The 16325-nt window shown below is 35.7% G+C and overlaps 1 protein-coding gene across 5 annotated transcripts in view; it reads left to right on the forward strand.

Moving 5' to 3' along the window:
• KLHL32 (kelch like family member 32) overlaps nt 1-16325 on the forward strand; it is a 307584-nt gene that overhangs the window by 187359 nt on the left and 103900 nt on the right. For all 5 annotated transcript variants that reach the window (XM_074187203.1, XM_074187201.1, XM_074187197.1 and 2 more), the window contains one exon: nt 1200-1298. In XM_074187203.1, the coding sequence (XP_074043304.1) occupies nt 1200-1298 (99 nt within the window). The remainder of the gene's footprint in view (nt 1-1199; nt 1299-16325) is intronic.

A 16325-nucleotide genomic window follows, 5' to 3' on the forward strand; every position in this document is an offset into this window, starting at 1 on the left:
CCCTGGAATCAGGAGGATCTGAGTTCAAATTCAACCCCAGACACTTAATTGTCTAACTGTGTGACCTTGGGCAAGTCACTTAACTCCGTTGCCTTAAATAAAAATTTTAAAACTAATAGTGAATAGTAGGCATTCTTTGGGGTACTTGGATTTTTTTCCTGTGTAAACTATAAGACTAAAATTCCTAACAATTATGGATTTCATTAAGATTCTGAAACATTCCTGCATTTGATGCAATGAATGCTGCATAATGTCATCCAGAAACAGGACTATCTGAAAGACTTGACTCTCTGTGAGAAATACCACTTAGTTTTGCATTTTTTTTCCCTAGAAATCCATTAGTATAGGGAGCAAACACCTTTGGAGAACATATGTCTTTGTTGTTTTATGATTATAGATTTAGAGCTGAAAGAGACTTTATAAGGCCTCTATCCCTATAACATTTTATGGGTAAGAAAATCTCATATTTTACAGGTAAGAAAACTGAGTTCTAGAGTAGTTTAGTGACTTGCCCAAAGAAATAAGTGCTACAATAAGTGGGAAACATGAGATCTGAACTCTTGACTAGTTAGTTCTCTTTCCACTGCACCATATCAGCTTGTTGGATTTTGTATTAGGATATCACATTTAGAGTACTAATAGTTAACATTTATAAATGGTCTGAAAATTTTCGTTTGGGTACCTTTCCCCCAACATTTTGCCATTATCATTGCAGAACATGGAAGGGAGCAATAGAAGGCAAAGGACTGGCTTACATTTTCCTTTTTTATGATCAAATACATAATCATTTAACAGCTATCCTCCTGATGAAGAGCTTTTCCATTTTTGACTAGACTGATCGAAGGACAGAGGTCTCAGTTTGACCTGCCAGAGTTTGTGCCACAATAGTATATTCTTCTAGAACTCACATTATCTAGCCTGCTATTCTTAGTAGTGCTGTAGTGATGGATTATTTAAATGCTTATGTTGTTCCTAAATAGTTTTTGCACCTGCCTAAAAAGATTGGTGATGAGAATAGACTTCCATATTCTACAAATAAGATTAGGAGTAATTGTAGTAGAGAGGCAGATTCTGTCCATACTCAGTTTATTAATGTAAATCTAATAGTAGTCCTTTATGTTTTCCCTTTATGTATAAATTAAGTAATATAATATTTCTTTACTAGCAGGATTGATTTTTTTTCTTTTTTAAAATAACAGATTCTGTTGGAGCCGGGAGTGATCCAGGATGTATTGGCAGCTGGAAGTCATCTTCAGCTACTGGAACTCCTCAATTTATGTTCCCACTATCTTATCCAGGTATTCAGTCATTGTATAACAATATGCCTTTCATGTTCTTTTCCTCTGTTTTCTTGAGCAACAGCCCACATCATAGCTCTTTTTGTAGGCATCATGACATTATAGGTCACTCAGGAAGCCCATTGTAGAAGGGTTTTTTGGTGGAATAAACTCTGTGAAAGATGGGTGGCAAGAGTTGTGTAACCTTTCTCTATGACAGAGATTTTGGAATAGTGGAGCCTTTTACCTCTCAACTCTCTGGGCCTCCTAGTCAGTGTCTTGGAAACCTAGATTTAGAGCTCAAAGGCATCTAGGATGTCATCAAAGCCCAATTCCATTATATTAGAGGAAGGTGAGTCTTAGTAACTTGCCTGAGATCATACAGGTAAGCTAGCATCAGGGTAGGGATTCCTTTGAGCCTAAGCTTGTGTTCTTTCTATTACAATAGTTATTTAAATTTATAAAGAGGTAGTAGTTCAGTTATCATAATATCATAGACTTGGAACTGGAAGGGACCTTAGAGACCATATAGTCCAATCTCTTCAATTTATGAATGAGGAAACTGTGACCCAAGGAGGTTAATAATAACTAACAATAGCTAATAACTAACATTTATGGAGCACTTTCCCATGAGTCAGACACTGTGCTAGAATAATTGGTTTATAATTGTTTCTTTTTATCTTCCCAACATCCCTGGGAGGAAGGTACTGTTAATATCCCCATTTTACATACTGAAGCAGAGATTAAGTGACTTGCCCATGATCATACACCTGTTCTGTGTCTCAGGCCAGGTTTGAACTTAGAATCAAACACTAGTCAGAAGGAGCCTCAGATTCCTTCAAGTCCAATACCTTCAGTATTGCAGTGAGGAAACTGAATCTCAGGAAAATAAAGTGACTTGGCTAAAGTCACACAGGAAAATAAATGCCAGACTTGCTTTGACCCAGACTCTCTGACTGTAGAGTCAGTCTTCTTTTCACTGTACCATCATGCTTCCAATTCCTGGTGAGAATACAGTCTCAGAGAAGCTAGTAAAGATCAGAGGAGGTTTTTGAGCTCAACTCTAAATCCAGTGTTTTGTCCCATCATTCTATTAAGATCTGGTACTTGTCTTGAAGAAGATTTCAGACACTACATGGGGAAGCAAAGAATAAGCATCTGAGAATGTAAATATACATACAAAATTTAAAGAAAAACTAAAGAAAATCAACACAGGACATGATTAAATGCCAGAGGAATGGTTTTGGCATAAACAGGCACCATTCAGACCAGCTGAGTGACACACTGGCCTTAGCATCAAATGGTTTGAGTTTAAATGGGAAGTCAGACACTAGCAGTAAGACCCTGGGCAAGAATAATCACTGTCTGCCTCAGTTTCTTCACCTGTAAAATAGGAATAATTATATTAACAGTTACCTCTCAGGGTTGCTGTGAGGATTAAATAGGATAATATTTAAAAGTGCTTAGCATACTGTTTGGTACATTAAAATTTATCTTCCCTTCTCCAAAAAAATCTGTTTATTCTTGGTTCAGATGAAGAGAAAATATCAAGAAACATTTGTGGTGAACATTTGAAATTTTTTTAAATTAAAAAAATTAAAGCACCAAGATATTTTAATTCCTTTATGTAAAAAGATAAAAAATACCTCATCAAATGTGAGATTACAGTGACTCTCTTTCATAAGATAGTATGAATTTAAGTAAATCACTAAAATAGAGTTAGCAAGGCTTTTAGGGACAATCTCATTTAGATAGGGAAAGATGATAAAACTAAAAAAATGAAAAAAATTAAAATCTAGAGATATTAAATGATTTGCCCAGGATCTCATTGCAAAAGAAGTAGGGAAGGAAGGAAGAGTAGAACCTGAGGACTCAAGGCCCAGTCCAAGGTTGCCCAAAATTCTAAACTACATGAGAAGTATTTTACTGTCTTTTAGGGAAAGGTAAGCATGGAGACATAAAATGAAATGACAAATGAAAGAAGTCAGTGCAAAGAGATGAGTTGATTACAATATGTGCATATTTTATAATTGTTCCCCACCACATTTAACCTAACATTTAAATTTTTATTCTGTTTTTATCTCATTTTCCATTCATTCTCTTAGCATCACTGAGAGGTAAGGAAAAGATAGTTTTATCCTTTTCCACAGGTGGACAAATCTGCAGAACATAAAGGTTAAAAGACTTATAAGGGGTGTGTTTTAATGAAAGAATTGAATTGACTTGTGTTGACATTTTAGCAACATGCCTGCTTTACAACCTGAGCTTTATGTATTACCTGACTAACTTTGCTGCTGTAGGTAGTTCAAAGACAATGATATGTGTTGACAACATTCTAGTAAGAGCGTTCTGATTATAAAGAAACATATGATAAGGAAGTTCTGTAGAATTCCAGATGAAGTCAGGAGAATGGCATGCACATATGTGTATGTGTGTGTGTGTGTGTGTATGTATCTGTGTGCTTTCCAATAAAAAAATTGAGACATCCAGTGACTATCTGTAGGTCAATATAGTGAGTGTGACATTTCACACTTGTGGTTTGTTTTTTGATGTAAAACAACAATTGAGTTTTATACAGCAGAATTTCCATGGATGGTCAAAGTCATTCAAGAAGCAAGAGCCAGTCTGAGCATTTGAAATTCACATTGCCTCATTTGAGTTGTTTGTCAATTTTTGTTATTTTATTTCATTCCTCCTTTGTTTTGTTTATTGTTATTGGTTATTTGGTTATTTGGTTATTGTTCATTGCTAATTGTAGCAGAGGGGTAGCTAGGGTAATTCAGTGGATAGAGTGCCAGCCCTAAATTCTGGAGGACCTGATTCCAAATCCAGCATCAGGCACTTATAGCTATGTGACCCTGGACAAGTCGGTTTCCTCATCTGTAAAATGAACTGGGGGAAAATAAATAGCAAACTTCTTCATTATCTTTACCATGAAAATCCTAAATGGTTCTTGAAGACTTGGAGACAATGAATTGACTAGACTCTTGACATGGTAACAGGCTAATATGACTTTAGAATACAATTGGAACTCATCTTCTCCTTGCTGAGTAGTTAGTTGTTCATCTTTGGAATATGATACCTCTGGGTAGGGTCAATATGCCTCTTGATTTGGAAAGAATTATGTAGCTGTTATGTAGTATTTACTGTTTATCATGCATTATTTTGTATTATTTTGCTGTTTATCATGTATTAATATTTCATTGCTCAGATGCTTCTTATTTTAACATATTATATCCCTATAGGCCTTTGGGAGGGCTAAACACTTTTACATAGTATATTTTTTTTTTATATAAAAGGCTTTTCTGACTTATATTTGGAAGTGGTGCCTTCCCATAGTTATAATAAATATAGATCCATTACAAAATTATTTCAGTCACAGAAATAAACTAATATTTTAATTGAATAGATCTTATTGATTCTATGTGTATATATGTGCATATATATCAATATATCAGTGTCACTTCTCAGTGATCTTTCTTTTTCTCCCTTGTGAAAAACAAGCATTATCAAGGAAAATAAACACGCTCATTAGCTATGCTTCACAAATTATGTCTCAGTCCCTGATTATGGTCCAGGACTTCCATGTCTAGAGGAAAGCAATGCTTCACCACTAGTTTTCTGAAGTTACAATGGGCCACCGCATTTGAGTTCTGATATGATTTTGTTTTGTTGTTCTGTGAGCTTCACATGTTCCAGAGCTCCATATAATATACCTGAGAACACTTATGTGTTCATGTCTATTATGGTTAGATCAAGTCAAAGAGTAGTTAAGTACTCACAAGACAAAAATTAGTCCCTTCCTATAAGGAATTCATAGTCTAATGGTGAGTCAATATATAAAAAAATGATTTTCAAGCAAGATATAAATAAGGTAATTTAGAATTTATCCCAGAAGGAAGGCTCTAAAGGATTGGGAAAATTTTCTCAAAGAAATAGTATTTTAGTTGATATTTGAAGGAAGCTGGATAAATCAAGAAGCAGAATTGAGAGGTATATAGTGACAGTGTAAGGATACTTTCCTTGGGACAGCTCCCTTAGCTCTCTGTCTGCCTATCCTGTGACTCAATGGATTCCTTTCTCTATTTCTTAATTGCTTCTGAATTTAGAATGGGAATTCATGCCATTAAAGTAACATTCACTCCCTTTTTTATTTCTGGAGAGTTCTATGTCATCTTCATCATGGATAATCACATATTGTATTAATGTTTACAAAGTTCTTAGTGTGTATTACCTCAATCAATCCTGCCAACAGCCCTATGAAGTAAGATCTATAGATATTATGTACATTTTCAGGTAAGGACACTGAAATTCATGGAAGTTAATTTACAAGTGACATGGAGAGATAGGATTAGAACGCGGGTCTCTGTTGATGGCAATGTTCTTTCCTCCATACCCCAGTTCCACCAAAGATTGGAAGAGCTTTACTACCCTAGAGATATGTTTCATTCTTGCTCCAATGGCAGCAAGTGTTAGATTCCAGATAGGGGTTATGTTCTGATGATGAAGCTAGAAAAAGAATGACATTGGAAGCCTAAAGAGGTCTTCTAGTACTAGATTAGGGGATTGATTTTTCAGTTACAAATTAGTAAGGTTATATCTTCTGTCACCTATAATTTAATGAGTAACTAGAGGGTTTTTCCACATAATTTTGTATGGTACATAGTAACAGCTAACTTTCAAACTTCATTGAATATCTGAAATGTACTATGTAGCTTCAGCTCCAATTAAGCATAACTTTGCTTTTTTGCTTTCTGTATCTCACAAAGGTCCTCTCTGTTTGTATTTGACCTTCTAAAAAAATTTAAGATGTGTCAGTTGATGTTAGAATTTGAGCAAGATGTGTGAAATTAATAGCTTGCAATGTTCCCCCTAGTGTGCCTTTTAGAATTCATGCATCTGTATATGCTTTTTAATTCAGAATATTCCAGCTACAGTTATTTAGAAACTGGGGTTCAATAATAGAGGTTTTCAGTGTGTCCTGATTTGCTGAGCTTTTTTGTCAAGATTGGATTCTTTGTCCAGTCTAATAGAGATTTCTTAAAAATGATGGTGTCTAAATTCATTTATCTCTATAGTAAGAGATACCTGTATGGAAATAAGCTCTTTAACAACAAAGAAGTAGATTAGCCTTGGATTGGAAGGTGTGGTGTCACTAACATAATGTTCAGATACCTTCAGATAAAAAGATAATATTTTTGACATCTTTTATGTGAGTATTTGGTTTGAAATATCTGTTTTAATACTCACAGGGGCAGTATACCAATATTTCTCTGGGCATTTGGGGGGCTTAAACCATTAAAATAATGTACTTTGAGATGAAAATCTTCATGTCTTTTGTTTTGAAGTTGCACCTTCATAAAATTATCAATAGGATTTAGATCTAATTTAGTAAAATGTTCAAATAATCCGGGAAGTGATATTAATCAATCCAGGTAACTAACAGATTTTTGCTTTAATAAAATAATATTTTTTATTCTTTTTCTACATTAGTATCAAACTTCTCAATGACTCCCCTTGAAGATTTCTTCCCCGAAAGAAAAAAAGTATAGTTAAAGAAAATTATACTATTGGTACTACATATTACCTTTTTTGCCCAGTGTTCCTCATATTTATTATCACCTTTTTAGTTGACTAAACTGTTAGAAAACTTTCCTTGGAATGCATTAATATAGTATGGTTTAAAAAATATAATTGATCATCTTTTATAGTCAGAACGACCATTCTTTGTGATTCTCATTTTCTTTCCCAGCAGGATAGACTAAGAATAAGAATAGGAACATAGAGTGCTTTACAGTTTACAAAGTATTTATATTTTCTAATTGACTCCCCATGTCATAGATGAAGAAGTAGAGCCTGAAACAATCTCTGAAGTTAAGATTTAAGTTAAGATGCATGTATCAGAGTTGTGATCTGATTTTGTTTTTATGCTACTCTCCACATGTTCCAAAGCTATATATATCTTATAGACCACTGCTCATGTCTTCTTTTCTATTATAGTTGTCCAGTCAATAAGTATTTATTAAGTAATCACTATTTATTAGGCAATAGAAGTACTTTTGCTTTTGAAAAGCAAAAAATAGTCCATACTATCAGGATTTCATAGTCTAATGAGGAAGCAACATACAAGAAGCATAGTTATGCTAAGGGCAGAGGAATACTGTTTCTGCCCTCAAGGAGTTTCTTTGGAACTCTCCATCTCTCCATTCCTTCCCCAGAAAACTCATTGGGAAATCTGATATTCCAGCAAGATTGAATCTTCCTGGTACTTATAGTTTGGAACTTTTAACTAGATAGCAGGACCATGTGTTCCAGGGTATTTTTTTTTTAATTTTTGCAAGGCAATGAGGTTAAGTGGCTTGCCCAGGGCCACACAGCTAGGTAATTATTAAGTGTCTGAGTCCGCATTTGAACTCAGGTACTCCTGACTCCAGGGCCGGTGCTCTATCCACCATGCCACCTAGCCACCCCCTCCAGGGTACTTTTTTTTGAAAAGGGGCTTTAACCCAGTTTTCCACCCTATTTCCTGCTAGCAACCCTGCTCCTAGGCTTCTGCTCCATCATACCTAGACCTAGCCTGACCCCCTTCTTCAGCTTCTTGTTTTTGTATGGCCTTTTCCCATTAGATTGTAAGCTTTTGGGGGACAGGGACTTTCTTTGTTTTTATTTGATCTCTAACTCTTTCACAGTGTCTGGCACATTTTAAAGTCTTAATAAATGTTTATTGATTGCTTGAAGAACCTCAGATTTTAGGAAAATATGACATTTTAATGGAGTGTATTTGCTATTTGATACAAAGGTAATATCAGAAAGGAGGTACTTGCAGGGAGGAGTAGGGGGAGAAGAGATCAGAAAAGGCCTTCCAAAGAAAGTGAGATTTGAACCGAGGAAGTCTGGGAAGGTGAAAAAGGTAAAGGAGGAGACTCTTCCAGGCAAAGGCACAGAGTTAAAGAATGAAAATAGCAAGTAGATCAGTGCAGCTGGATCATAAAGGTTATAAAAAGATCTATACCCTCATAGAGTTTACAGTCTAATAAGGGAAAAAGAAGCTCACAGAAATCATGTTAACACATGATAATTATATTAAGGAATTGTTAACACACTACATGAGATTTGAGGGGAAGAGCATGGTCATCAATCTCAATTCCCCAGAGAAAGGAATGAGATGAGACATGATGTTTCCCCTATCTTTGAGCAAAGGAGAGGCATGCATAATGAGAAAGCCACTTTCTTGGCCCTCATTTAATTCTTTTTTTTCCTCTTTGCACTGTGTTATTTGTGTATTTAATATATTAAAAAAGATATTACTAGCAATGCTACTATATTGTGTGTGTAAATGGAACTGAAAGGGAATTGAAATGTGAATAAACTGTTTCTCTAATTACATGTGTAGACCATCATTAGCAATGATCATAGTTTATATGTACAAAGTACTTTTAAAATTTATAATGACAAGACTGAGATTCAAAGACTCACTCATCCCAATAAATATTGGAATTAGTGAATATCAGGGCCAAGTCTCAAACCTGGATCAATTTTGATAGTGATTCCAGGGCTCTTTTCATTACACCACTCACACACAACTATTGGCTGTACAACTTGTTATGTTTTACAAATGAATTGTGTCCCTTACCTCATGGTCAACTAGACAGATTTATGGAGTTTTAGCAAAAGTTGGACTCCTTCCATGAAGCCAGCTGGACCCACTCCCATGATGCCAAGCCACTTACTAAAATAAGCTTCTAGGATGCCAGGGTACTTTGGCTTTCCCTCTACACTTTTCTCCCATACCCAAATAAAAGTATTTGCCAGATAGTTTTTGATCATTTGGGTAGCCTGACCCATAACTCAGTGATAACAGCAGTTAATAACCTCCACTTACAGAGTTTCTTAAAATTTTAGGAAGTTCAGGAAAAAAATCTACGTGTTCCATTTTGTGTATGTGTGTCTGTGTGTATGTGTGTGTGTGTATGTCTCTTGCTATTTGACATCAAGGTGATGAACATTTCACATAGTCTAGTGTCTCTCAAGGGAAAGTGAGATTGAAATGGAAACAACCTTCTCTCAGTTTGCATTTCCAAGATAAATTAGGATTATTTATACATAAGTGTTTTATCAAAGTACAACAGGCAGTTTAAAATACAGTTCCCAAATGGATCCTACCCATCATACTCTTTCTTCCCTCTGTATTTTGTGTCTGTTTCTTCACTATAATTCTCTTTTAATATCCTTTTCAATTTTTATAGGGTACCATATTATCTAAGACTTACTCTTCCAGTCCCAAGTCCCTTATGCTTCCTCAACTTTCTTGAGTCTCTACTCAGGGATACTTTCCTTCTAGGAATAACATCTGTTTCCCTTTGACTATAAGGACTTTCATTCTCCTTATTTACTGTCCATCTCTTGTATCTTCATGGTCTTTGTCTCTTGAACTAATCTGTGCTAATGGGAGGAGGCTAGAAAACATCCTCAAGTGTCTTCTTCCTTCCAAGGTTCCATATGTCATGTGCCTCTCTTGACAATGATCATTACCTGGAAATAACCCCCCTGGCTTTGCTAATTTGACACAAAGGATTAAGAATCTTGACATCAAGGATGAATTTCCAGTCCGTTAGCTGGGGAAGGATGATATTAGACCAGGCAGGGCCTTTTATTGCCCTTCAGTTCATACTCTGTCCATAGTAGTAACCTACTTTACTTAGGCATAGAGCCAATCCTACTTCATAATGAATTGGCATTGAATCATAGGGAGTAATTTACTCAATAAAAACTGAAGGGATTAGAGAATAGATGTCATTCTTTGCCATAAATTAGGGGTTTTTTTTTTATTTTTTAGTCACCTACCTATCAAGTTTCTGAAAGACGGGCATGGAAGAGGAAGTTTTTGGTGGAGAGAAGCAGTAGGAAAGTATCAGAGTATGTTATCATAAGGGAAGATCCAAGGCTGCTGTGCAATGTGGTATTCTAGGCCAGAGGGGTCAGACACTGGCTGTAGATCACAAACTGTGTCAATATGAGACCCACAGGATTCCTAAAGACGCATTAGTGACTCCATTTCTATTTGAGTTTGATGCCATTGCTCTAAGCAATGGGAGGTCAATCAGCACCATATGGTACTAAAATAGAAATAGGGGGTTCAGCCAGAAACTTTGGCACCCTGTGCTTGATAGTTTTATTGAGGATTAGCCTTGTTCCATATGGAGTTATATTTTTCTAAGCATAGAATTTAAGATCTATGTGCATTATGTATGTCCAGGTTGATTAGATGAGACAGTTGTATTATGGGCCTCCTTTATTTTGTTTCTGACAAATCCAGGAGCTGTGAAACTAGAATTTTACCAACACATTAGCTCACACAGCATCCTTTCCTCATCCACTCTTAGACACATCCAGTGAAAGTATAAGTTATTTGATATTTTGTATTGAGTTCTGCTTTGACTATCTAGTCTCATAATTTATGTTTTGGCTTACAGACTGAGTGTTCTGATCGAGAAGAGGTCAAGATGACCCGTTAGTGGAGAAATGAACTTTCTTCTAAAGAAAAGAACTGCCAGTAGCCGCTCGTGGGCAGCAGGTGGCAGTGTGAGTCCATCAGAAGTCTGTAGAGGGATTCAAGCAAAAATCAGGAAAAAATGCAAAGAAAAATTATTTATTTTCCTACATACTAGTCTTCTGACCTAATCAGTAAAAAAGTCATTATTCACACAACGCTGGGCAATATGTATTGTAATTTTTAACAAATAATAGGAAACTGTTAATGTTTTCACAGGAAATACAGTCCTGTCTTGGACTGCAGTGGTCATTTGTCACCTCACTTTGTGAAATCACTCATTTGTTCTAATTTGAATGTAAATGACTCTAAGGTTTTACAAATAAGGTGACAGACTCACATAAATGTAATTGCAGGGTTCATCTCCCTCTTTTTATATATCACTCATTAGGTTATGAATTAAATACATCGTATTAAACTAGGGGCATGTCCAATGATGATATTGTAATGGCAAATTACTCTGTGCTATTAGAGGTGTATTTTTTATTCATGGACATTAATTTGTCATTAAGCGGCATTAGTTTAGCACTTTTATGTGGAAGACGTGACCTGAAAGAGGAGACTTATGGCTGTAATATGAGAAAAAAAGAAATACAAGTACTAGATGTATATGGGCATTGTATCACTCTGAAAAAAACAGAAGGGCAGCTTTGCTTGATTTTTTTCTCCCATTTATTTTGTTTCCTATATTTGAAAGAATGAAAGGTCATTCTTTCAGAAAGAAGCTACATTTTTTTTAGGATTACACATTTTGAGGAGTCAAGGCCCAGACCAAACTTTCCTGAGTGTAAATCATTCCTAAGCCCACAAACTGAAGGTAATGTGGGATCTAAGGAGGCTGAACCAGATTCCATCACTCAAGTCTCAATCTGTGACTGATGCTCATTAGTCATCCCTTGTCTTTCATTTAGCTCTACACTAAATGGGTTAAAGTGGGAATTAATCTTTTCTGTCTTCAGTGAAAGCACAAAGAAAGATTCAAAGGATGTTATTCTCTCTTGGAGGTTCATGGAAGGAGAATTCTATATTGAAAAAATATTGTATCTTTGCATAGCAGAGACTGAACTAGGCCTTGTCAAAGAAAACAAATATTCTAGTTATAATCTTGGGAACCACTGGATCTTTGAAATGTTTTGCAGATGCTGAAAATTATTGAGGATTATTTCTGTAATGATAGAAGTTTTAGATCATGAGGTCAGATCATAGTAGGAAAAAAATGTTAATATCCTAGTTCTAGTAGTCTTTTCTACTGAATAAGTTCAGAGTAACAGATTGAAAACTTTCCATCTTTCTTTGATGGGTGCTATGGTTACTGAATATATTATATATTTTATGCTGTTATAATAGGTTATCATTACTTTTTAACCAAGTAATACAGAAATCGTTTATAAGAGGTTATCTTTTCTATATAAGGTATTATTATTATTCTTTTAATTATTAACTTAACAGTATATCCTAAATATATAATACATACTAGGTATTCCGAACAGAATCATTTATCTTCCGGGTGAGAAGAAGAGTTATAATTCACTCTTGTTTTATCTAACGCTGAGCTATTTCATGCTTTCACAGAAGAGAAGACAAATGATCACACCATCATGTATATTTAATATACCCACAATAAAATACATGACATATGTTTCATTCCAAAGTTTCCAGCACAAATGCTCCTACCATGGCATGGGAGGTAAAGGGGAAGTGGTACCAGTGATGACGACGGAAGTTCTCCAAGGATCAGACAATAAAGTCAGCTTCATGAGCTACTGACATAATATATAGACATATTTTAATCATTTACAGAACTGAAAAAGTTACAGAAAAAGAAAGGGAAGAAGAGGAAACAAATCTCTTGGAAACATGAAATTAATTATAGTCAACATCTGATTATTTGCACTAATTAACAGTATTAAGTGTCTAACTGGCATGGATGATAGAAAGAAACTAGATTTGCCAAACATCACTTATATTTGGCATTGAAAGTATATGATATTTTGGCAACTTTTATTATCCTGTTTGATTTTTTAGACTAGTATTAATGTTAGCTCTTGTTCCCTAAGTCCAAACCAGCTGATACAATGAAAAGCAACCCTGAAATCTTCTTGGTGGTGGAAGGAAATTATTTGTGAATTTTAGATTTTGTTGTGTATAGAAAGAGAAAAATCAGGAAGTGTGCTATATTTTCTTTAATTCCATTGTACTTGTGAAAAAGGGGGGGTGGGAAATAACATCCTGGAGGCAATGTGGTATTGTTGAATGAGTACTGGCTCGGATTCTAAAGACCTGGCTTCCAATTACAGCTTGGCAGATTCCTTAACCCTTCTGCTAATTCAGGTTCCTCAACTGCAGATTGAAGGAACTGGACTGCATTACCTCTGAAGATCCTTCTAGTTTCAGATGTATAATCTTTAGAAAACTCAATGTTAGCACCTCTGATCTAAGCTGTAATATTTCTGCTTATTTTCAAGTGTTCCAGTAATCCTAAATTTTTAGAGATTTAAAAAAATCAGTCTTAATGATCAGAATGAATGATTGAAGGAAATATATCTCAAAACCTTTTATAATTACATCACTAATATTTAGAGAGTATGAAAATTAAAAACAAATAAAGACACACATATAGGCACAACATTTCAATCATAATATATGTGTGTGTGTGTGTGTGTGTGTGTGTGTGTGTGTGTGTGTGTGTGTGTGTGTGTATGTATGTATAAAGACACTTTTGGACTCAGTATTCCTATCTCCTTCTGGAATGAAGAGTCAGTGCAATTATCTATTTTTCATTCCAAGTATTAAATATCTCCTCTATGCTTACAAGGGCAGCTAGGTAGTACAATAGTTAGAGAAGTCAAACATGAAGTCAGGAAGACTCATCTTCCTGAGTTCAAATCTGGCCTCAGACACTTTAGTAGCTGCATGACCCTGTTTGCCTCTGTTGCTTATCTGTAAAATGAGCTAGAGAAGGAAATGGCAAACCATTCCAGTACCTTTGCAAGAAAACCAAAAATGGAGTCAGGAAGAATTGAAAAAACTGAACAATATCTGTGTAGAAGTACAAAGAATAAAACAACTTCTACTCTTAAAGAGCTTGCATTGCTAAAGGACAAGATAATACATCTATATTTAGTATATGTTTAAATATTATATAAAGATGATGAATAAATGTTTAAATAATATATTCATATATATTCATATATATTCATATTTGTTTATGAATGAATAAAATACAGATAGAATAAATACAAGTAAAAAGTAGTAAAATGCAGTGAAGATTAGTAGAAAAGGTGCCAGCACTTGAGGAGATCAGGAAAGGCTTCATGTTAGAAAGTTCTTGAACTGTATGTTAAAGAGAAGGGCTGAGGTTAGAGATGTCACTTTTTTCTTTACCCAGAAGTAAATGGAAATCATACTTTCTGTTTTAAGGTCTCTTTCTGGAGTAGGACAGAGAGAGATTCTAAACTATCATATGTTAATCTCCTAAACTGGTGTCTGCCTTCTACTTGTAAGTACTCCTTTCTGCTCTAGGATGAGGAAAGACACCATTCCATTAGGTACCTGCCAATCTCCTGGCTGGACTTGCCTTAGAGAAAGGAGAAAACTGTCATTCCATCAACTATTTTTGGTCCCATCCCTTGAGCTTCCTAACATCCTAGGATACCACCTTGAGGCTAAACCTCTAATGATGCTGAGGATTCACCTTAACTTGTTTTTAATGATTAATAAACACCCACCCACTCTTTCCCTCCTAATCTTAGTGATTTTGAATTCCCATCTGTCATTTTTCAAACTTTTCTCCATCTCCCACAGCTTACTCTCTGATTCCCATTCCTTTCACGCCTATCCCCATGTTCTGTTGTATATCTGCCAACCCTTTCCACCACTCTCTCTAGAATGTCTTTGCTCCTTAAGCAAATTAACAACCAAACCAAACTAAAACTTAATTTCATTTTAAATTGTTTTATTTTCCACTCCTTATATCTTCTGACTCTTGCTGAGACCTGGATCCATTCCAATGACAGAGCCTCACTGGTTACCCTATCCAGCACTGGTTGTACTTTTATCCATTTCCCCCAACTCACTGCTGGAGGAGGAGGAATTGGAATATCCTCTCCTTGCCATTGCTACCTCTTAGCCTATTGTCTATCACCATCATCCTCCTTTAAAGTTTATACAATCCTTATCTATCACACAATCAGAATTCTAGAAGCTGTTCTCTACAAGACATGCCCCTTTTTCTTCAATAAGCTCAGTTCTTGGGTCACAATCTTTTCCCTCCTTCGCAACTCTTGCCCTCATGCTATTGAAGGTGATTTCAACACCTATACTGATGGTCCCTCAAAGACTAACTTTTCAGCTTACTTATTTTATGTGACCTACTTCTTTACCCTACCTCAATTATATAAAAGGAGGTACTGTGCATGAATCCTACCATTACCCACCAATGTAACATTTCCATGTTCATGAACTCTGTAATTCCCTTATTTGATTATTGTCTGTTATCATTTCACCTCTTTCTCTGTCTTGGCAACATGAATCCTGTTCTTCATCTTTACTGTGATCACTAAACTCTTGATGTCTGGATGGTGTTTGTCCTTCATTCTTGAAGAAGACCACTTCATCAGGGAGGTGAAGCCATGACGTGCACAAGAACTGGATTTGAGTGAGGAGTGATATGCAGCATCAGCAGCCTCACTTTCTCCTCCAGAGTCATCTGGATCCAGTGGCCAACTGTGTCTTGACATCTCAGTTATTTCTTCATTCATCACCCCTGAACTGGCTATACTCTTCTCCTTATTCCATTGTGGCCACTTAGTGACTCAGCTTCATTTTGTAATGTCCTGTTTAATCCAGTCCCTTATCCCTTTATCACCAGCCTTGACCTGCCAAGCCTCAGTCTTCTATTACCTTCAACATCTTCTGTCTTCCCACTTACCTTCTCCTGAATGATCCTGGAGAAAAGGATAAAACCATACTGATTGGATCCCCTGCAGCAAGACAAACCTTTTACAGTTCCCTAATTGTTTTACTATTCAAATCACCAGAATAGCTGTTTCATCCTTTCTCAAACTTCACCGATTTCTTCCACGTTCACCCTCTCAGCTGAGGACCTTGCCTCATCTTTCATTGAAAAAAAAAGAGGTCATTTAATGAGAATTCTCTTTTCTCCTTTCCTTTTGTCACATTACCCTCATGTTTTCTGTTACTGTCCCTGCCTTCATAGTCTAACATGAAGAGTTGGCCCTTCTTAACAAGGTAAACACTTCTACATGGGATGATCCCATTAGATCTCATCTTCTCTAACACATTTTCCCATTTCCCATTCCCAATCTCACTTAATTTCAATCTCACCGTGTTTATTGATAGTTTCCTACTTCTACTAATATATCCTCATCTCTCTTATTTTCAAAATACCCTTACCTGAACCATCAATCCCTATTAGCTGTTGTCCATATCTCTACTCTCTTTCGTGAGAAAATTGAGGAAGCCATTCTTAATAGGTG

The sequence above is a fragment of the Macrotis lagotis genome, chromosome 5 (genome assembly GCF_037893015.1).
Source record: "Macrotis lagotis isolate mMagLag1 chromosome 5, bilby.v1.9.chrom.fasta, whole genome shotgun sequence".
Classification (NCBI taxonomy): domain Eukaryota; kingdom Metazoa; phylum Chordata; class Mammalia; order Peramelemorphia; family Peramelidae; genus Macrotis; species Macrotis lagotis.